Here is a 22,301-nt window from a genome sequence, read left to right as displayed (position 1 = left end):
CATATTGTAGTTACCCCACAATACTAACCTAATTGACAGAGTGAAAAGAAGGAAGCCTGTACAAAATAAAAAATATTCCAAAACATGCATCTTGTTTGCAACAAGGCACTAAAGTAATACTGAAAAGAATGTGGTAAAGCAATTAACTTTTTGTCCTGAATACAAAGTGTTTGGTTTGGGGCAAATCCAATACAACACATTACTGAGTACCACTCTCTATATTTTCAAGCATAGTGGTGACTGCTTCATGTTACGGGTACGCTTGTAATCGTTAGGGCCGGGGAGTTTCAGGATAAAAAATAAACGTAATAGAGCTAACCACAGGTAATATCCTAGAAGAAATCTTGGTTCAGTCTGGTTTCCACCAGACACTGGGATATGAATTCACCTTTCAGCAGGAAAATAACCTAAAACAAAAGGCCATATCTACACTAGAGTTGCTTACCAAGAAGACAGTGAAGGTTCCTGAGTTGTTCCAGTAATTACTTAAATCTACTTCAAAATGTATGTCAAGAACTGAAAATGGTTGTCTAGCAATGATCAACAACCAAGTTGACATTGCTTAAAGGATATTTAAAATAATAAATGAGCAAATGTTGCAAAATCCAGGTATGGAAAGCTCGAGGCTTACCCAGAAAGACTCACAGCTGTAATAGCTGCCAAAAATGCATCTAAAAGTATTGACTCAGGGGTGTGAATACTTACGTAAATTATATATTGCTGTATTTAATTTACAATAAATGTGCAAAAAATTCTAAAACCATGTTTTCACTTTGCCATTATGGGCTATTGTGTGTAGATGGGTGAGAATGATGTATGTTTTAATCCATTTTGAATTTAGGATGTAACACAAAAACATGTGGAATAAGTCAAGGGGTATGAATACTTTCTGAAGGCACTGTATAATTCCATGATCAGTAGTAAAAATACATTATTGATTCCATTTCACAGTGTCGAGACTCTTAAGGTACAGTACCTCTCACAACACCCAGGAAACTATGAGGAATCTCTCTGGGCAACTCCACAAGTTCACTGCTACGGAACAGAGCAGCCCTCCATCTCCATGACGACAGCTCTTGTAGAGAAGAGAGCCTACTCTCGTATTATCACTGAGTCCAACACCAGCCCTCTGTTGGTTAAGCTTTCAGCTGCTGTAGTCTCTATGTTAGATGGGAGGAGGAGGTAGACCATGTTGTCAGGTCAGGAAGTCCCAGGAAGGTTGTAGAGACACAGGAAGGTGAACATCATGACAACAAGCACCAGACCAATCAGAACCTGCTGGACCCACAGATACTTGTCCAGCTTCTGCTCCAGCCGGGCGTTACACACCATCACACGCATCAGCTGCAGAGGAGAGCATTTGGTAACTTCATCTTACTAATGTATTCACTTTTCAGTTTCCCATATCAATTTGACACCATGAAAATGTATAATGCTTGTAATAGTGTAAAAAGAAAGGGAGGGAAAAAAGAAGATAAACCAATTAAATCAAAGTTAAAATACAGCAAATACTGTACATTGATTAATATTATATAGGTTAATGTATTGTTGTGGGTGGAGGAGCATCATCCAATAGGAGTGTAGAGCTCACCGTCGTGTGCAGGTCCGGGTGGCCATTGGCTCCTCCTTCAATTGGGCTGTCACTTCCACAGGTCAGGATGGGCTTAGTGCTCTCCAGGATGTGACATCGTAATCTACAGGAAGGACAGGACACAGTCACGTCCAATGATGTGTATAAACCCTGGATGACTGACCGTGGGCGCTGTATTGAAGCCACTGCGCAGCCATCTTGGTACTCCTCCTCAATTATAAAAAAAGATTTAGCATTTATTAAATGTCTACATTAGTTTGACACGTTTATTCTATTACAGACACCTTAATGGACGTGTCAAACTCATTCCACAGAGGGCCGAGTGTCTAAGTCTTAATTGAACGGAAAAACCCCAAACCAGCAGGCACTCGGCCCTCCGTGAAATGAGTCTGACACCCCTGCCTTAATGCATCATTTTTTATTATATTATGTGAGCTAAACATAAAAATAAATACAAATAATATTTAAAAATGTACTAATGTTACTGTCCCGACTACAATTTCAGTTTATGTGACAAAACAAGCAAGTATAGTGTAGAGAATTACTAGGACAGCTCCAGGACAGCAACACAATTAGACCCAACCAAATCATGGGAAAAAATAAAAGATAATTACTTGACACATTGGAATTAATTAACAACAAAAACACTGACCAAACTAGAATGTTATTTGGCCCAAAACAGAGAGTACACAGTGGCAGAATACCTGCACTCCCTAACCTCATGCCAAATGTATGACCCTATTAGAGACACATACTTTCCTCAGATTACACAGATCCACAAATAATTTGAAAACAAACCCAATTTTGAACTCCCATATCTATTGGGTGGGATACCACAGTGTGCCATCGCAGCAGCAAGATTTGTGACCTGTTGTCACAAGAAAAGGGCAACCAGTGAAGAACAAACACCACTCTAAATACCTCCCATATTCATATTTATTTATTTCCCTTTTCATACTTTAACCATTTGCACATGACATTTGAAATGTCTTTATTCTTTTGGAACTTTTGTGAGTGTAATGTTTACTGTTCATTTTATTGTTTATTTCACTTTTGTTTATTATCTACTTCACTTGCTTATACAATGTTAACATATGTTTCCCATACCCTTACATTGAATCACTGTACCATCTAAACCGCTGTGAAATATCTTTCCAAAGCAAAAAATATAGTATTTTCAGCTGTTTGATACTGGAAGTAAAATATACAAAAAGGAAACTTAGCGCACATAGAATTGATCTACCACTTCTTAGACTTACTTTCAATGAGAATGACAGATCTATAACAAATATTTATATGTGAATTTGGTCAGGTCGCCCAAAAGTTACATATTGCAGCTGTAATTTTGCCCTTGAAACATTTGAAATACTGTAGAACTCCATTTATTACTATGGAAGAGTGCTCATACTAGGGATTGCCCATATGGTCAACCGCTGGCTTCAAAGCCTCTCAATGGCCAATACATAGCGTCAGCAATCCAGGGTTTATATACATCATTGGTCACATCAGGGAAGACTGAGGAAAGGGGATAATCAGCCTGCTAGGTCACTGACATACCCCAGCCATGCTGAGGCAATCTGTGCTGTACACTGCAAGACCACGATGGGTTTAGTGAATCAAAGTTATCTTGAGGTCATTATAGATGTTGATGGTGGCATATTAATGACTGCTTGCCCTTTGGCTCAAAAGGAATTGCTTTACTCATTTACATACACTCAGTATACCAAACATTAGGAACACCTTCCTAATTTGAGTTGCACCACCCCCTTTTGCCCTCAGAACAGCCTCAATTCGTTGGGGAATGGATTGTACACGTTGACTCCAAAGCATCCCACAGTTGTGCCAACTTGGCTGGATGTCCTTTAGGTGGTGGACAATTCCTGATACAGACGGGAAAAAGTTGAGCTTTAAAACCCCAGCAGTGTTGCAATATTTGACACAAACCGGTACGCCTGGCACCTACTATCATATCAAAGGCACTTAAAAAATGTTGTCTTGCCCATTCACCCTCTGAATGGCACACGTACACAATCCATGTCTCAATTGTCTCAAGCCTTTAAATCCTTCTTTAATCTGTCTCCTCCCCTTCGTCTACACTGATTGAAGTGGATTTAACAGGGGACATCAATACGGGACCATAGCTTTCACCTGGATTCATCTGGTCAGCCTATGTCATGGAAAGTGCAGGTGTTCTTAATGTTTTGTACACTCAGTGTATATTCCCATCCATGAGGAGGCATTGATGATGATGTACCTGTGCTCCATGATCTTGGTTTTGGGCACGTCCTTCCAGAAGTGAGCGAGCTCTGGTGATCCAGCACCAGCGTTCTGCTCCATCTCTGCAGCCATAACTAGGAAGCGGTCCTGCAGAGATGCCTGGTAGCCTGCACAAACACATCCATGAACTCATTGAACTCATGAACTCATTGAACTATTTTTTTTATCTCAGTATATTGTTCAGTTTATGTATCTAGATTCCTACATTTGGATGGGATCAGCTGTACAAAGTATATAGTTTAAACCCCGCTGCTGTCAGAATCCAATAATCAGAAGATAGATCTGAAAGAGCTAACTCTGTCACAGCTGTGAACAGAAAAAGTGAGGGTTCTTATCCACTAAACTCGAACAAATGAACAAGATATAGGCGATAGACGGTGGCTCCCGAAAACTGAATTAAGTTCAACCCAGAGAGAGAAGGAAACCCTCAAACTTTGGAATAATGCCAGAATTTGATTATTCAAAAAAAAACATATCTAGCACATCAGAAGCCATGACTGACATTTCCATGCTTGAAGGCCTCTGAACGTCTTATCAGCCAAGTCCCTGCATCCCTACTCAATGTTGGTCTCAAGTGATCAAGAGGAAAACATTGACCTTAGGGGTTTCAGCCTTCCACAGAGTACTGAGACTGGCTCAATAAAGTTTATTTACCCGCCGGTAGATTTCTGAAAGGCTCAGCTTAGGGGAAGATAAGAGATTATTATTTTATCACTCTTAAAATATGTATGTCAGGCAAAAGAAAGCTGTACTCTGTCAGCACTTTCCAAAGTTATTAGACTGAGACTGGACCTTTTGATTATTCTGAAGTTTCTTCTGGTGCATCTGGAAACATCCGAAGGAAGTAGATAAGAGGAGTGGGTGGGGAGAAAGAGAGAGAGAGAGCGAGAGATAAGTGCAGTACTCTACCTCCATGTAAGGACACCACTATATCCACAGAAGCGCCCGAATTACAGCAGCTGTTGCTGGGCTTCACTCTGTACTTCTCAGGTGCTGTGGTTCGTACCTGTGGAGGGAGACACCGTCAAGTCAGCTTGGAGATTTGTTTATTTTCACACACATACACACACAGGGGCACACACAAGCACAGAGTGTCACGCTTGCACACACAACGGCATGCACATACCTTGAAGGCCACTTGATTCTTGGACACATTATCGAGGATGATAAGACACTTCCTGTCTGACTCTTTGGACCCAAAGCTCAGCTCCTCTGCTGGACTGGAAGTAAGAGAGAAAAGACATTACATTTTAGAGGAGAAACAGCACAGGCTGCATGAAGACAAGGCGGCCGGCTACGATTGAATTTGTGACTTAACAAACAAATGTATTTTTCTTTATGAAGGCATCAGCCACAATGGCTAGCTGGTGTTCAAAACAAGCCAATACATCTGTTACAAGTCTTGCTTTACAGCGTGCTTTGTTGTTCCTCTTCGTGATATCTTAGCTTAATCGATCTGTTTGGCAAAGCTTTGTGAGCTTAGATGTTGCTTCCTGAGAGTGATTGCAGTATGATTACCCAGGGACTTGTAGATTCTGTTAGCTTCCATTGTTACACATTTACTAAACAGCTGCTGGATCACCATCTAGCTCAATATTCTAGCTAAGACATGGCAGATTATGTCCATCTGTGCTTGCGTGTTTTTTTCTGCTTTAAATAAACAAAAAGCCTTGTACACTACATCGATACCATGTGTAGTTGCCATTTATCCGACTCAATTGATGTCAATATGTTCTTTATTTGTTCTTTATAATATTTTTCAAGGAGGTTCATTCCAGAGAAATAGCCCCCGACTAACTGTATGTTCCCTGGGGCCAAACCCTCAGTCTCTGATGTGCTGTGCTCCTCCTGACCTATATGGAGCTGTCTGTCAGGCCCCTGGGAAGAAGGCAGGCTCAAGCCTAGCAGGCGTAGCTGAACCCATTTGTGAGGAAAATGGAGAATTAAACCACATTATTACCCAAGTCTAGGGTGAAAATATCTGTGATCTTGCATCAAAGCTGTGAAATCTGGAGGAGCCGAGGAAAAATCCATGGCCTGAGAAAGTAGCCACGAGACGCTCTAATTCGCTCTCCAACACTCAGCGCACCCCATCCCAGCCCCTAACAGACCACCCCCCACCCCCCCCAACTGCCTCACCAGGCTCATGTTTAAGGGATAATTGTGTAAAATGGATAATTCAACCTCAGTGAACACTTCTCCACACTGCGCTGTTTACTGCTGCTGGCATGCTTCAGTACCTAATGACAACTCAGTGAAATGGCCAACATGCTAAAAATTCCTGTGTAGCGTATATAAAAAGTCTAGCTGTACAGAGCTCTAAACAACAGATTGTTTTGTTCTTTGCCCCAGTAAAGCGTTGTGAGGACCCCAGCGCTCCCCTGAGCCCGGAATGACTCTCTAGACTTCAGGAAACCTTGTGACAAACACATTCTGAAGATCAAAGCATCCCCTCTTCCGCCCTTCCAGCTCTGGTTCTGCCTTCCTCGTGGACTCACTGGAATCAGGGCTAACACAGCTCAGAGACATAATTGCATTTAAGGCTCAAATAAATATTTTTTATCACTCTAATACATAGCCCGTAGCTGTGAAAAATCTCACATCAAAGAGTCTGCTCTCCATAAACTGAACTGGACGGAAAGGACTCAGGAACATAGGAATGATCTAATTTAACATCGGAATACCCATCAATGGAGGCAGCTCTCAAGTACTGTACCTTGATGGATTCTGGGTTCTAACTCCTTAACTTGGGATAGGGTTAATTATCAGGTATCCTATTGAAATATAGAGGGTCTACACCAGAAGTTAATGGTTATCTGTAGGAGGAAGGTATATGGTGTGTGTGCAATTAAGCTTGGAATGTACTGAGTGTAGGGAAAACGATCATGTGGCAGCATTGATAAGGGGAGAGAGCCATGGACTAGTGATGAAGGGGGTCGAGATCAGGTCAGGTTACGTTAAGGGAAGAGGAACCGTTTAATGCCTGTATCACTTAGTTTCTTGCTAGCAATAAAAATGTACAATATTTAGCGAGAAGGAGAAAACTCCACCCAAAGTGGGGTACACTTATTTTTTAATCCTGCTTTTATCATTTGATATTTTCTGGGACAAAATGGCTGCCTCTTGTCTTTGTTTCGGTGGTGGTCTAACATAAATATGTGCTGTGTTTTCGCAGTAAAACATTTTAAAAATCTGACACGCTGGGTAGATGAACAAGGTGTTTATCTTTCATTTGAGGTATTGGACTTGTTAATGTGTGGAGGTTAAATATTTCAAAGAATATTTTTGCATTCCCTGCGCCACCGTTTCAGATGAACGGGGAGGGGGTGTAGTTCCCGCTTGGGAACCCATGGCATCAACGTTCTATAATAAACCTCAGGGTGAAGAATGCCGGTCTATAATCAACATCAGGGTGAAGATTGTTTTGTTTTGAACAAAAGTGTCGCTTGATCACTACTGCAACATTCATTGGGCCATCCAATTTGAATGATGGTACTACAGGCTGTTCCATGGTTAATATGGGCAGTAATCATCGGTGTGATCAATTAATTCCATTGATTATTACTGCAAATTAACTGCACCAACTGATTTCCATTCAATCGCAGACATCCTTTATTTCTGTTAAAATACTACAAGATTAATCTATCCATCCAGATACAAATGTATCGATATCTGGCTCTGGGCTTGAGTGTCAACAATACATTCACTCTAAGCTCTACAACACCTTCAAATCCAACATGTGGACATGGATTGGCTATAGCCGTGTCACTGTGCTACCAGTCGACTATTCTTTAAGCCTCGAGTGCAGCTGAGAGATATGCTGAATTCCAAATCAAACCCTAGTCTCTTCCGACTTCCTAGAAACCCTTGTACATCTGCAACTACTGGATAAATAATACGTTGAAAATTCCACCCAGAAGGCAAGGTGAAAGAACTACACCTATTTGATCCTTTCAGAGATACATGTGTATCTACCGTTTAGGGGCTAGGGATTTATTTGATATTCAGGAAGAGATGGCTAAGAGAGGGAGATCTGAGAAAGTTGGCTTGAATACCTGACGTGTAGCAGAGGGGCCTTGAATGTGGTCAGTGGCTTCCTGGCTCCCTTCGGCCGGCTGTCTCCTTTGTCGTTGTCGTCCAGTTTCAGACTGCTCAGGCTCTCCTCTGAGAAATACACCTGAAACAAGGACAACAGTGGCTTCGTGAGACAATGTTCATCAACACACTGATCAAATGATTCTAAGGTGCTTTGTTTGGAGAGGTGTTCTAAAGATACAAATGATTAACATATCTTTATTAATTTCTAAATAAAACTATTAAACGCCTAACTATAGTCCATTTCAAATGATGGGATGAAACATATTAAAAATAGGGAGCTTTTGTATGACACTTAATTTCACAATCAATACATCAATCCCCATAACAATCCCTGACCCTTGCTCACAGTACAGTGAGGCAACAGGAACACACTCACATCCTGTGAGAACACAGAGAGAACACAAAAGTAAGCTCTTTCACTTCAACTGTAAACTTTCACCCAAATGCAACAGACTCCCTCATACATCCATTTACACAATGTCACAAGACTACAGAACAGCTGATATACACATGGTTTGTGCAATGTTAGCAGAAATTTGGGGAAGGACAGATGAAGTTGTGGTGGGACGAGCATCATTTGGTTTCCATACCATATTGACCAAGGCCAGTCCCACAGCTTGTGTGAGGCAGATGGGAGATGGGGAGTACAGCAGGAGAGGATGTGAAAAGATAGGAGAGCTGATAGAGAGGTGACTGGGGTCTGCCTATGATGCACGTACAAGCACTAATGAGTCAGATGGAGTGTGTTTTCTGCTGTGATAAGCAACATGCACACACACACACACACACACACTCCCCCTTCAGCAGGCTGCTGCGACACACACCACACACAGATGACACAATAAAGACATCAAGAGACTTTGAGCTGCTTCTGAAATGTTTATTTTTATTCAGTGTTCAAATCAAGTGCAATACAGTACTGAGTAAGATATGGGGAGAATGGGAATTCATTAGCTGCTGTTGAAAGATACATGACCATAATTGACTTCAATAGACTGCTTGGTTGATTGAATAAATACAAAATACAGCATTTCTATTGATTATATACACTGTATAAAATAACTACGGTACATAAAAGTAAAACTCATAACACATTTTATTTTTAATTAAACATTAGTAAAACAACACTTTCAGTGTATCATTCTGGTTAGTCAAAACCAGGATCAAAATACTCAGTATTGAGATATTTACAATAATCTTTGGCACTAGAACTACAAATTATGCATGAACTAACATTAATGAAAAGGTCTTAACATGTAATATCAACACACTGAAACAGTCCAAACCTACTAGCTAAAATGTGAAAATCACAACAATAACAAATACACAAACTGGAATGAATAAGGCTGATCTAGGCAGGAGATACAATTTAGAAATCCATAGATCCAAAAATGTCTAAGAAATGTAGACCGTATGAAATACTTGTTTTGATAATATGATTTGTAGGCAGCTTCCCCAACAGACCATGGAGTGATAGTCTGATCATCTGGAGAGTATTGACAATAAGGCACAACACAGATTATTTTTAAATAAGTACTCTCTCGTTAAAGAGAGGCATCGATACACAGAGGAAGTGCTTTCAATTACAGTTATAATATGGCATAAGGTAGTTGAATATACATTGTATTACTTCAGTGTCAGTGCAAATGTGCTAACATTGAGTGTGGTAAAAATAAAGGATTTCATGCTGGTGGTAGTAGAATACTCTTTTCTTAGTATTATAAACATTAGTACATTAGTACATCATTACAGTACAGTTGATATTAATACAACAGTAATGATAAAATAAAGTATAATTTTGGGTTAAAAGATCAGTACAATTCGATAAGGCATGTTACGTATACACTTGGCACACATGCTTTACTTTCTCTACAAAACATTATTTCCCTAACGTTATATTAAGTTAGGTAAAATACTGAAGTTGGATAAAATATCACCATGTTATAATGCTGGTCACAGGAACAGGAATCAAGGGGGCAAACGTTCCTTCTTATTATCTGATAGACTATTGTGAGTTATGTATCTCATAGCCTACTTGATTGGCTATGAATCTCTTCAAAATCATGACATTGTGATAAGTGCAACACATTGTGGGGGTCATATTTTAAATGTTTGGTCAAGGTCCATTTTGGATTCAATGAAAGGCTGAACGTGTTCATGATGGTGACTCGATGGCGGGGCTGGTACATGAGTAAAACCCTCAGACTGCCCTTTCAGAATGCAGAACTCTCCAGGAATCAGTGTTGCTGGTGAGGCAGAGATCATACAATGCCTTACCAAAACCAGCCCTTGAGTCAAAACAGAGAGAAAGGAAATTAGCTGATCTGGGAAGCTACTGTATCAACACACTGTTGAGAGCCACAGGTATTCATTCAGTACTGAGACTGGCTTTATGTAGAGATAGGAGCAGCAGAACATGATCATGACAGTGGAATGTGTGCAGACAGACAAGCTGTAAACAATGGGTATCATGATTGGTGTTAGGACCTTAACGAGATACTTCGGGACTTCCCCAGAGTCAGATGAACTTGTGGATAACATTTTTATGTCTCTGTGTCCAGTATGAAGGAATTTAGAGGTAGTGTCGTAAGCCAATCCTAACTTGAAAAACTACCTCTAACTTCTTTCATACTGGACACAGAGACATAAAAATGGTATTCACAAGTTCATCTGACTCCGGGGAAGTAGATAAAGGGCCTCATTGTCAAAATCCCGAAGTATGCCTTTAAAGCCAGCAAGCCAAGAGATTAGCCTATAGCCTAGGTAGATCATTAGGGACTGGTTAAATCAGAGGCACCAAAGACTACATTCTGCTCACAGGCAACGATCCCTTTAAGCTGCACGCGGGCGCGTAGCTCCCCTCAGACTACCAAGCAGAATAAATATTCCCCCACGCAGAGAAGCACGAGATTGAACTTCACTCACCTTCCTTGAGTTTTCCCCTTTAGTTAACACTATCATGTTTCACTCTACTGTGAGAAACGTGATCGAGTCAATGCAATATTATCCATTAGACTTAGTATGCAAAATGAAGTGTGAAAGATAATTTCTTGTAGGCAGAAAGCATTGGAGTAGGATTCTATATTGCATTGACAGGCATGACTCAGGCCCGTACTCTACACAGACAGGTGTGCCATAACCAATCAGAGCTGCAGTAGGCCTATATGCAAATAGCCATTGCCATATATGGATCTGTGCCATTCACTTTGAACTGGACTGTGTATAGGCTACGGTATGAGCAATCTTGAATAGATGCATTTTTCATGTATTTTTTTATCAAAGCGAGGCTGTTATTGTAAATAAGAATTTGTTCTTAAATATTTAAATAAAAGACAGTTGCATGTAGCCACGTGTGCACATTTGTTCATATTCTTTGCTAGCTAGTTTTTTTAGCTTTTTTTTGTCTTAAAGGGACAGTGTTGTATTTTGAGACGGTCTTAAGTAGCCCACAGGCAGTGCGTAGTATAAATTGTCTGATTCTCTGGAATAATGGTATGGGGAATATACAGATATTGTATTTTGTAAAGTGGCTTCTGGCATCAAACAACACATTTTCAGCCGCCTCCTTGTCTGAAGGACAAGTGGATGAACGGTTTAATGTCAAGACCTAGATGTTTTTTTCCAAAAGTCTCATTAATGTTGGCCTACATTGAACACCACACATTGGCTGCTACTGTAGGTTGAATGATATAACAGCTAATTCCATGTAAACATTTTATGGGATGCATTTTTCGCCATTGTTTTTTATGGTAGGCCACTGATAGGCCTACAATAAGATCAAACCAAAGTAGGCTACTTGACCACTGTCTGAAACTGTAAGCGGGTACAGTCTCAGTGTTCACAGTAATCGCGTGCTGGAAGTTGCACAGAACTTTCACAATGTTAAGGTTTTCGTTCAGAAGACCTGAAATTTGCATAGTGCTGAAAAAAATTTAGAGGGAACATTGCTCACTTGTATTGATGGACCCATTAACATACATTCATCCACTAAATTGCACAAAGGTCGAAACACAAAACCACACACAAACTTGATCAGGCTTAGATTCTGGTTTGCCAATTTATCATCATTGACAATGAAGAGGCTTAAAAGGCTCATGTGAGCAGCTTTGTGATGTGTAGCTGACAGGGCAACTCTGGAGCGCAAGTTCGTTTGTGTGTGTGTGTGTGTGTAAACACCAGTGTGTGTGTGTACAGAGCCCCTGTGAGCTATGACAGTGGTGCAGGTTACCCAGAAGGCTTAAGGGCGCAGGAGTTTGCCTCGACACAGCGCAGTCACACACACCCCTCCCTCGAGTCTGTCACGGTAGAGACAACACACAGCGCAGCGACACCCAGCGTAGCGACACCCAGCGTAGCGACACCGACACCCAGCAACACCCAGCGCAGCGACACCGAGGCCACATTAACAAAATCACTTCACTCCCATCCAGTTCACATTACACTGAATAATATTTATTGAAACAGGTAGGTCTACTCATACAGGCTAGTCTTCAAATGACAGAAATGTATATATAGGGTGTACCCTACATTCCAGGCTGATATTGATCTATTAGCTACTCACTACAATGTGTTTGTTTTCTGTGTCACAAAGAAGAGGCCAAATATCAACTGTGGATAAATAAATGAAGACCCGTAGCTACAGTAAGAGAAAGACAGAGAGAGATACATAAATTTGTGCTGCATATGCTGACAATGAAGCCCTGACCGTTGCTAGGGTGCAGCAGCCTGACGACAGCAGAGAATGCTAGATGGTGTCTGTGAGGAGGTGTGTTAAAGCCAAGAGCTGCAGGGTCTCTGTGATGGTGCCTGGCTGCACGGGGGCCGTCCGGGCCGGTGGGGCTGCCAACTAACCATCTGAGACCATCGCACACACAAATAACAGCCTGTGACAAACCACATCACCCCAACGTCTGTCTCACTCTCATCACCCAGCCTCCAACAAGGTTGAGCCAAAATCATTAGCGGCAACACAAAATAAATGAAGTATTCTGGGAAGTGCTTTAAAAACTTCTGTGAAGTTAGGTATGCTGAACGAAGCATGCGGGGGGAAAAGCAGTCTCTAGCACAGCTAGGAAGAGCTTCTGTGACGGCAGTCAGACATGACACATTCTCAGTAGCCAGAGAAGTGCTCAGGAGATGAGAGGAGGGAGACTGAAGAAGGGACTGTGATGTGTTATATGGGTACAGTCAGTGGACAGGAAGGATTAAGCTGCATCTGGAGACATGGGGAGTCACCTTGACTGAGACAATGAGGAAGAGCGTAACAGCTGCCAAATTAGGACATTACCGCCTCTACAATTCACAGCTCTCTCCATAGAGGAGCCCGATTACATGCTGTAATCTCACACTAAACGTTGAGAAATGAAAGGGTCTGGGAGGAAAACGGCACATCAAAGTGAGGAGGGACTTGACTGAACCTCTAATGTCTTATTTGACTGACAAGTGAGAACGGGGTGTGTTTAATGTTAATTAAGGCTAATGACGAAGAGAAAAGGTCTCTGCTGTTTCGTAGAGAGCCCAATGCAGGGTTAAATCGTCAGTAATCAGCACACTGCAGATACTAACTGTATTGACTCTACTGTTAATGAGTAATAGCAGCAGCCATCATCAGTTTTAACAGTAGGCTACATTAGAAACATGGCAACAGACTCATGTACTACTTCTGACAATTAAGTGGATAAGTAGTAGGCTATTCAAGGCGGAGTATGAGTTCATATGCAGCCCCAGCGTGAATATTTAATGCACTTCTATGCGTTACTGTCTTCCTTACTGTACCTACATTCAGAGGGAGGAGTTCCAGAAATAAACAAACAAAAAGTTTGTTAAAAAGGTTTTGTACCTTTTTGGGCCCGATGGCGACCTCGGAGCTGAAGCTCGACTCTAACTCCTTGCTGTCTGATTCGAAGTCCTTGCTCTCGTTGTCGTCCTCGCTGACGATTGGTCCGTTCTCACATACTGGCGTTTGGAAGTCATCGTCAGGAAGGGGAGGATAGCTGTATCTGAAGGGATCCTGGAATGAAGTCAGCGATAGGGTTAATACTATCAGCGCCGAGACCCCAGCAAAAATCAGCTTTTCACTTATCTGCAAGTCCGGCCCTTATATTCTGTCTCACAATGAAGTGTTTTACCATTTTCTTTTCAGGAAAACCAGGGCTACAAGTAGAACACAAAACAAGTTGACATAAACAGTTGCATTCATGAACGTCAATTAAATAAATAAGGTCCGCCGAAACAAAAACCTCATAAAAAATGTATTTATATGAATGCTTTCGGTACAGATATTGTTTCTTCACTGGGAAATGAATATCCAGTTCATCAGTGACAACTGTGTGAAGTTGTCACTGACAAATTGGACTCTAAAGATTTAAAAATCCCCTTTCGGGATCCGTCCTTCTCACAAAAACCGCTCTAGCTCAGCCCGTTAATCACACAGCCGTAGGTACCAACCATTAGTCTGCAGAAGAAATAGATTAATCCAACACGATGTTTAAAAGGGGTTAGAAGTCCAAAACGGACCGGTGTTAAGTGGGACTCATTGGGTTAAGTCAACAGTAAATAAATATAAATATTGACTAATCACAGGTTAGTCACATTTTCTCATGACAAGTGAGGGAAGAAATAGAGGCAAAACCTGTCAAATGTTGACATTTGAAAAGGGAATTTATCAGATGATAGTAAGATGAAAATATATGTAGCCAGGTAGATAGATGGCGTCATTGCCATCTTCAGTGAGTTGAATACTGCGGGTACATACCGTTCCACCCATGTGAGGAGGCAGGTATTCAGGGCCAATAAATGTTTGGATCTCATTTTTAGATGCAAACTTGAGCTTGCTGATGGCTTCTGGACCCAACCATGTCCTCACAATCTTCCATGCAGCTAAAAAAACAAAAACACATGTACCAACTTGTAATTTGTTGTTTTTGGTTATTGCATTGCTAGATATTACTGCACTGTTGGAGGTAGAAACATAAGCATTTCGCTGCACCTGCAAATCTGTGTACGCAATGAATAAACTTTGATTTGAACTACGATGTCCAAATTACGATGATTCCGTTTCTATTGCAAATCGTTTCAATAACTACATGACTCACCATTCAAGATCCATGGCATGTCGACAATGATCATTTTGGCTGAAATGACAAGACCATGACTGAGGGGTGAAATACACTGAGTGTACAAAACATTAAAAACACCTGCTCTTTCCATGACATAGACTGACCAGGTGAATCCAGGTGAAAGCTATCATCCCTTATTGATGTCACTTGTTAAATCCTCTTCAATCAATGTAGATGAAGGGGAGGAGACAGGTTAAAGAAGCACTTTTACGCCTTGAGACAATTGAGATATGGATTGTGTATGTGTGCCAACTCGTTTTTACTTCGAATTAGTCCTTTCGGAAGTTTTCCTTGGTAAGCCACTCTTGTGTATGTGTGCCATTCAGAGGGTGAACAAAATATTTAAGTTCCTTTGAACGGGATATTCTGGGTTTCTCCACACCCAACAGTTTCCCGAGTGTATCAAGAATGGTCCACCACCCAAAGAACATCCAGCAAACTTCACACAACAGTAGGAAGCATTGGAGTCAACATGGGCCAGCATCCCTGTAGAACGCTTTCGACACCTTGTAGAGTCCATGCCCGGACAAAATGAGGCTGTTCTGAGGGTAAAAGGGGAGTTGTTGCAACTCAATATTAGGAAGGTGTTCCCAAAGCTCGGTGTACTAATGTAGCATTGGCCCTAACACAGAATCATATGACGGCATTCCATGTACTTTTGTTTCTTATAATACATTTAATAAAATCCATTTTAAACAGGATGTGGGTCAATAATAGGAACAATTACATATATGTGTCATACAACGTTTATCAATCAACCTGTGAATGAACTCCATATTGTTTCAAATTTGATATACTTACATAGAAACTTTGGATAATACACTTTGAAGCAATTAATTACATACTTCACAAAATCCATGTCCTGAAAAAAATGAAAGAGAATATAATTAGGACTCAGAAAGTACAGTACTATATACAGCCTCAAAGCAGGCTTTGACTAGCAAAGACGTTTTATGGCCTTTCAATAGGGAACCCGTTTGCTCAGCCGGAGATATTTACTGCCTCAAGCTAGCTGTGCAATGACCCAATTCATAACCATTTCAACTTTGTCACAAAGCTGAACAAAGCTGTAGTCAATACTTTCAAACACCTTCCCTCAACTCAATCATATTAAATATATTTCTGGGAAAAATGTGTGATACAAAAGTAGTGTGTGTGCAGTGCACACTGCACCCCATGCAACACCACAACTACTTTTACTCTTACTTTGCTCAAATTTGATTATTAACTGTAATCCATTCACAGTATTTGCTGAAACGTTGCACAGTCTGGTTGTTTACTTTATGATTGCGTAACCTTGATCTTCATAGAAGGTTGAATAAACTTGCTCTACATACAGTATCAAGCCTTGGCTGAGAACTACAGACAGCTTTGAAACTCAAATGTTTCCTTTTTGTCTGTGCGAAAGTGTTCTCTAAACCAGGGTTTCCCAAACTCGGTCCTGGGGCCCCCTCTGGGTGCACATTTTGGTTTTCGCACGAACACTACACAGGTGATTCAAATAACCGTCTCATCATCAAGCTTTGATTATTTGAATCAGCTGTGTAGTGCACGGGTAAAAAATAAACATGCTCCAGAGGGCAGGACAGAGTGTTGGAAGCCCTGTAAACAACCCAATACTATCTGTCCTGAGGCCTCAAACAAAGACAGAGGTGGGATTTTATACAATCCCACAAGACCAACAGTATCTAAAACATTTCACAGTCAGTTTAATGGATTACAGCTAACCATGAAATGCCTCCTCCATGAGAATTTACTGAGCAGGGCTCTACGCTGACCTTTTTCACAAGGAGCATGTGGGCACCTAAGTAGAAAAATGCATACGCACACAAAGAAATGTAAGAGCACAGCGAAAAATGACATATTAAAGCTAGAATCCTTAATTTTTCTATGTGCACTGGTTGTCCTAAATTAAAATTCCAGGCCTCACAACATATTTAGGCACATATTCAAGTATAGTGGTCACACTGTAGACCCCTGCTCAGTCAAAGGTACCACATGTTTTCATTACCATAATGGCCATATTATCATCAGACAACAGAACTATCAATATTCTAGTCAGACCCTTAGGAAGAGGAGCCTATCAGCCTGGCTACATCCTATGCCCTACAGAGACTCATTGCCATGCACTAGACCAATGTTTCCCAACTCTGGTCCTCGAGTACCCCAAACAGTACACAGGTGTGCTTGTCCAGGGTTACAATAAAAATATGTACTGTTGGGGGCATTTGAGGACCAGGGTTGGGAAACACTGCACCAGATCAATGGTTCCCAACCTTTTTCGGTTACTGTCCCACCTACTGAATGTTGGTCTGCCCAGAGTACCCCTGATTTACCCTCTCATGTGCATTTTACCAGTAGCCCTATGGTCTCATGAGATTTCTCAAGTACTCCCTGTGGATAGGCCAAGTACTGCCAGGGGTCCTAGTATCACTTGTTGGGAACCACTGCACTAGACTCACTAAGAAAGTTAGAGATAACACTAGCCAGGCCTGTTCCAGCCCACACAGTGCCTATTTCAGCAAACTTCATTAAGGTTGCTTCCCAAACTGATCTACTAACACACTAATTTCATATTAGGGTTTTGTGAAGTTATTTATTCTCTCTCTGGCTTGTGTGTATTTAATTAGGGCATTTCTCCAAGAGAGAGTTTGGCCAGTGAAGCGAGCTGGCTGACATAAAGGAGAGTGCCTGCTGGGAAACTCCGATCGAGACAAAGTCAGTCTATGAATTAGGCAGTCAGTCGACTTGGAATGACCAAACTAATTTAAAGGTCACTTTCAATGTGTTAAACCATTGAAGAGCATCAATCCCTCAAAGTCCCAAGCTCAAACAGAAAGCAAAATTAGAAAGTTCAACAGGACTTCAATGACACTCATAACCACACACAAACAGACAGGCTACTTCTTTTTGAAAATGGGGAAAACATGTTTAATTATGAGGACAGAAATTGATCAATAAAGCCCTCCTTAAATCTATGTAGAGTGGATCAACAGCGACATTGGTATAAATCAGAGCTGTAGCCCTGGTTTGATTCTTCAAACACTATCAAATAGCCTAATGGTTAGAGCATTGGGCCAGTAACTGAAAAGTTGCTGGATCGAATCCCCAAGCTGACAAGGTAAAAATCTGTTGTTCTGCCTCTGAATAAGGCAGTTAACCCCCTTCCCCCCAGTAGGCTGTCATTGTAAATAAGAATTTGTTCTTAACTGACTTGCCTAGCTAAATCAAGGTTAAATTTTAAAATAATAAGGGAAGGTGACAAATACAAGAAAAGACTACAATCTTAATCAAAAAGGTAAGTGTTCACTTACGATATTGCTGATCCCTGAATCGGCCATGTCAAACACAACAGTGAGTGGCATCCCTGGCTCTCTCTTAGCATAGCGCTCCAGCCAGAAGGCCACATACTTCTTCTTGTCCATGCTGGTCTTTGCATCCTTGGTATGTAGCTTGACTTTGAACCAGACTGAGAACACAGACAAAATTATTGCATTCAATAACCTCAACATACAGTACCAGTCAAAAGTTTGGACACACCTACTCATTCAAGTAAAATAAATAATATTATTTACTATTTTCTACATCAGATGACCTGGCCTCCACAATCACCTGACCTCAGCCCAATTGAGATGGTTTGGGATGAGTTGGACTGAACAGTGAAGGAAAAGCAGCCAACAAGTGCTCAGCATATGTGGGATCTCCTTCAATACTGTTGGAAAAGCATTCCAAGTGAAGCTGGTTGAGAGAATGCCAAGAGTGTGCAAAGCTGTCCTCAAGGCAAAGGGTGCCTACTTTGAAGAAACTAAAATATAAAATATATTTTAATTTGTTTAACACCTTTTTGGTTCCTACATGATTCCCGTATGTGTTATTTCATAGTGGTGATGTCTTCACTATTATTCTACAATGTAGAAAATAGCAAAAAATTAAAAATAAAACCTGGAATGAGTAGGTGTGTCCAAACTTTTGACTGGTACTTTATGTGTTAAACATATTACAAAGCAATAGCTTACAATTTTTGGTAACCTTTTGTAAGGGGTAATAATAGTGTCTGTGAGTAATTATTAGAGAGAAATCTAATTATACATATGGTGCAGTATGAGCATCATTAATCAACATACAGAGCTTGTTGCCTTCCTTGTCGTAGCCGTGGAGGAAGACAGCCCCCGTCTCAAACATCCACTTTGGAATGCTGCTCTCAGTGAGGTCTGAAACAAGACAAAACATTATCAGCCAACAATATAAAACAGCAATCAATAATAATGTTTTATAACAAGAACAATTATTGGCCAAAATAATTATCATAAAAACCAAAGTAATTCCTAACTCCTTGCCACCATACAAGACCGACAAATCTTGTCAACAAGTGACAATAAGGCATTGTCAATATCAGAAGTTAGGCAATTGGAAGAGATAACGTTTGTAAATCTAATTTCTGCATGACACCGATTTAACAAACTGAATGTTGTCTGGCTAGAAAACCCTGTATTTGTATGAGTAAAATGTAGCAATTTAAAAGTGAAACGTAAGAAAAATAGAGAGGATTGTCTCCATGCGGAACAGATGGAAATATTACCACAGCACACAATAAGCCTTTATCTGAGAGAAGGTCAAGAATCTATAACACATTGACACACAAAGACAGCTACTGATGAACCGAACCATCCCACAGTGTGGTGATACTTATAGGCCCAAATAAAACTGCACTGTATAACTTGCCTGTATTTAAAATACAGTTAAGATACTAGTTTAGCAGGGAATGAGAATGTGTGCTGTTCCTGTTTTCTACACCCAACCCTAAGCAAGGCCAAAGTCACATGTTGTAGGGTACAAATACAGCCACAGGCTTCTCAGATCGAGATGAATCACTTCAAGAGTGATTAATTGATGACCGACACTTACACCTTCTTCATTCTCTGAAAACAAGTGCACGTGCAGTGCAGTTTTACTAGAGGTTAAATATGTGCCCAGACCGCTCACCATTCAAACTAAATTCTTTCCTCCACATAAAACTGTCATCAATCATCTTCAGGGCATCGTCCACAGAGAATAGTCGCCATGTCAGGTATGCCTCCACCAGAGCATCATCCTTTTGTAGCCTGTCCACATCTCTGGAGTCATATTTGTCAGATTCTGTGAGGGAGAACAGTAAAAAACTTAAATCACTTGACATGAAACTGAATTCCTACTCCAACGTCTGACCTACAACCATAACACCTACAGCAACTATGAGTATGTTGCTTATAACCTTTTATGACAAGACCCAACCATAGAGTGAAGACAGCACTTAGCTTCCTATACTAAAACAAGGATGCCTTCAGCTACCTCATTTACTAAAATGCTGAAATGTATCTACCAATATAAAGATTGTTTAGGAAACAAGTGTTCTTTGAAAGATGGATTGGTCTCTCAACAATGCCTAACAGGGAACTGAAAGGCATACCGACAACGATGAGACAGCCTATAGGTGCCAGGACAACAACCTCTCCCTCAACGTGATCTAAACAAAGGAGATGATTGTGGACTACAGGAAAAAGAGGACCGAGCATGCCCCCCTCCCCTTCTTATCGACGGGGCTGTAGTGGAGCAGGTCGAGAGCTTCAAGTTCCCTGACGTCCACATCACCAACAAACTAACATGGTCCAAGCACACCAAGACAGTCGTGAAGAGGACACAACAAAACCTATTCCTCCTCATGACACTGAAAAGATTTGGCATGGGTCCTCAGATCCTCAAAATGTTTTACGGCTGCACCATCGAGAGCATCCTGACGGGTTGCATCACTGCCTGGTATGGCAACTGCTCGGCCTCCGACCACAAGGCACTACAGAGGGTAGTGAGTATGGCCCAGTACATCACCAAGCTTCCTGCCATTCAGGACCTTTATACCTGGCGGTGTCAGAGGAAGGCCCTAAAAATGGTCAAATACTCCATCCACCCTAGTCATAGACTGTTCTCTCTGCTACCGCACGGCAAGCGATACCGGAGCACCAAGTATAGGTACAAGAGGCTCCTAAATAGCTTCTATCCCCAAGCCATAAGACTCCTGAACAGCTAATCAAATGACTACCCAGACTATTTGCATGCCCCGCCCCCCCTCTGGAACACTGCTGCTACTCTCTGTTATAAGTGCCCCACATTAACATTGACTCTGTACCGGTACCCCCTGTATATAGCCCCGGTATTGTTATTTACTGCTGCTCTTTAATTATTTGTTATTCTTATCTCATACCTTTTTTTTGGGGGGGGTAAGCATTTCACTGTAAGGTCTACTACACCTGTTGTATTCTGCGCATGTGACAAATAAAATTTGATGTGATATTGTATGGCTTTATTAAAGGACACACCTCAAGTAGGTTACTCAATAAAAGTGTATTTTCTATTACAAAAAAACGAGTTTAGATCATAATTATGGTGTTAATACAGACATATGTCATGTCACTGCCAGTAGCCAAACTAATAGTCATTACTCATCCATTAATTAATGTATCAGAACAATCTGTCAAACAACTGACTGGTAAAGCAGCTGATGATAATGTGTTGCGCTAGCTAAGTAAAATAGCTAGATGGATGGAATGCAATCGAACAGCCCATGATATCTGGCTTTTAGCTAACAGCTAGCTAGCTGTTACAGGAGCGAATGTTAATTAGCTAGATTATGGGGGTCTTGTTGTAAAAATACATGTTGTTACCTAACTAACGTTAGTTAGCCTGTTAGCATGAATTTACCTTGTCCTTGGACATACTCATTGTTGAACTTCTGTCTCGTCTCCTCAATCTTCTTCTCAATGTCCTGTTGTACAGAAAGATTAGTTAGCCATGTGTAATGAATGCATTACAAATTGCCTGGCAAAATATACGTATTATTGCAAGAAAAATGAAATGGTAAGCTACCTGCTCTGGTTCAAACTTCCCAACTTCCGCCATGTTCAAGTGACTCTGCTGTTCTGGCTAGAATGGGTACATTGAAGTTGAGGAATAAATCAGTTCTAGCGTATGAAACTGTTGCCCTTGTATTGCCATTTTAGCTCTTGGCTAGATCATCAAAGTGATACCTAAAAAATAAGACATCTCAGGTCCATTCAATCAAATGTAAAGAATATTTAATGGATTATTTAGATATTTATCAACGTAAGCATTGATAACAACAATATGTATTGTACATTTGTCTGTTGCCGGAGACAATACTGGCTAACCCACAATGCAAAGTTTCT

General features: G+C 40.9%; 1 protein-coding gene across 2 annotated transcripts; it reads right to left on the bottom strand.

Annotated features, from left to right (window-relative positions):
• Nucleotides 1–117: 117 nt before the first annotated feature.
• LOC110520430 (motile sperm domain-containing protein 2) lies at nucleotides 118–22,291 on the bottom strand. Of its 2 annotated transcripts, XM_021597741.2 has the most exons (15): nucleotides 21,982–22,291; nucleotides 21,817–21,880; nucleotides 20,068–20,220; nucleotides 19,209–19,295; nucleotides 18,399–18,553; nucleotides 15,886–15,946; nucleotides 15,061–15,099; nucleotides 14,721–14,845; nucleotides 13,806–13,976; nucleotides 7,924–8,045; nucleotides 4,995–5,088; nucleotides 4,778–4,874; nucleotides 3,846–3,975; nucleotides 1,592–1,694; nucleotides 118–1,344 (listed from the first exon to the last, which is right to left on the bottom strand). In XM_021597741.2, the coding sequence occupies exons 1-15, from the start codon at nucleotides 22,012–22,014 to the stop codon at nucleotides 1,201–1,203; spliced, it is 1,578 nt and encodes a 525-aa protein (XP_021453416.2). In that variant the 5' UTR covers nucleotides 22,015–22,291; the 3' UTR covers nucleotides 118–1,200. The 2 variants fall into 2 exon arrangements, with proteins under 2 accessions (XP_021453416.2, XP_021453420.2); XM_021597745.2 differs by lacking the exon at nucleotides 118–1,344 and having other exon boundaries at nucleotides 1,595–1,798.
• Between the last annotated feature and the right edge of the window lie 10 nt (nucleotides 22,292–22,301).

This window comes from Oncorhynchus mykiss, chromosome 3, assembly GCF_013265735.2.
Source record: "Oncorhynchus mykiss isolate Arlee chromosome 3, USDA_OmykA_1.1, whole genome shotgun sequence".
Taxonomy (NCBI): Eukaryota; Metazoa; Chordata; class Actinopteri; order Salmoniformes; family Salmonidae; genus Oncorhynchus; species Oncorhynchus mykiss.
This window is presented reverse-complemented; position numbering and strand designations above follow the sequence as displayed.

Coding starts and splice junctions, on each gene's coding strand:
- LOC110520430 (XM_021597741.2), bottom strand. CDS start 22,014: ATGGCGGAAGTTGGGAAGTTTGAACCAGAGCAG. Junction 14,846..15,060: donor CATGCCATGGATCTTGAATG/GTGAGTCATGTA, acceptor TTGTTTTTTTAG/CTGCATGGAAGATTGTGAGG. Junction 8,046..13,805: donor TCGCCATCGGGCCCAAAAAG/GTACAAAACCTT, acceptor TCCTTGTTTCAG/GTGTATTTCTCAGAGGAGAG.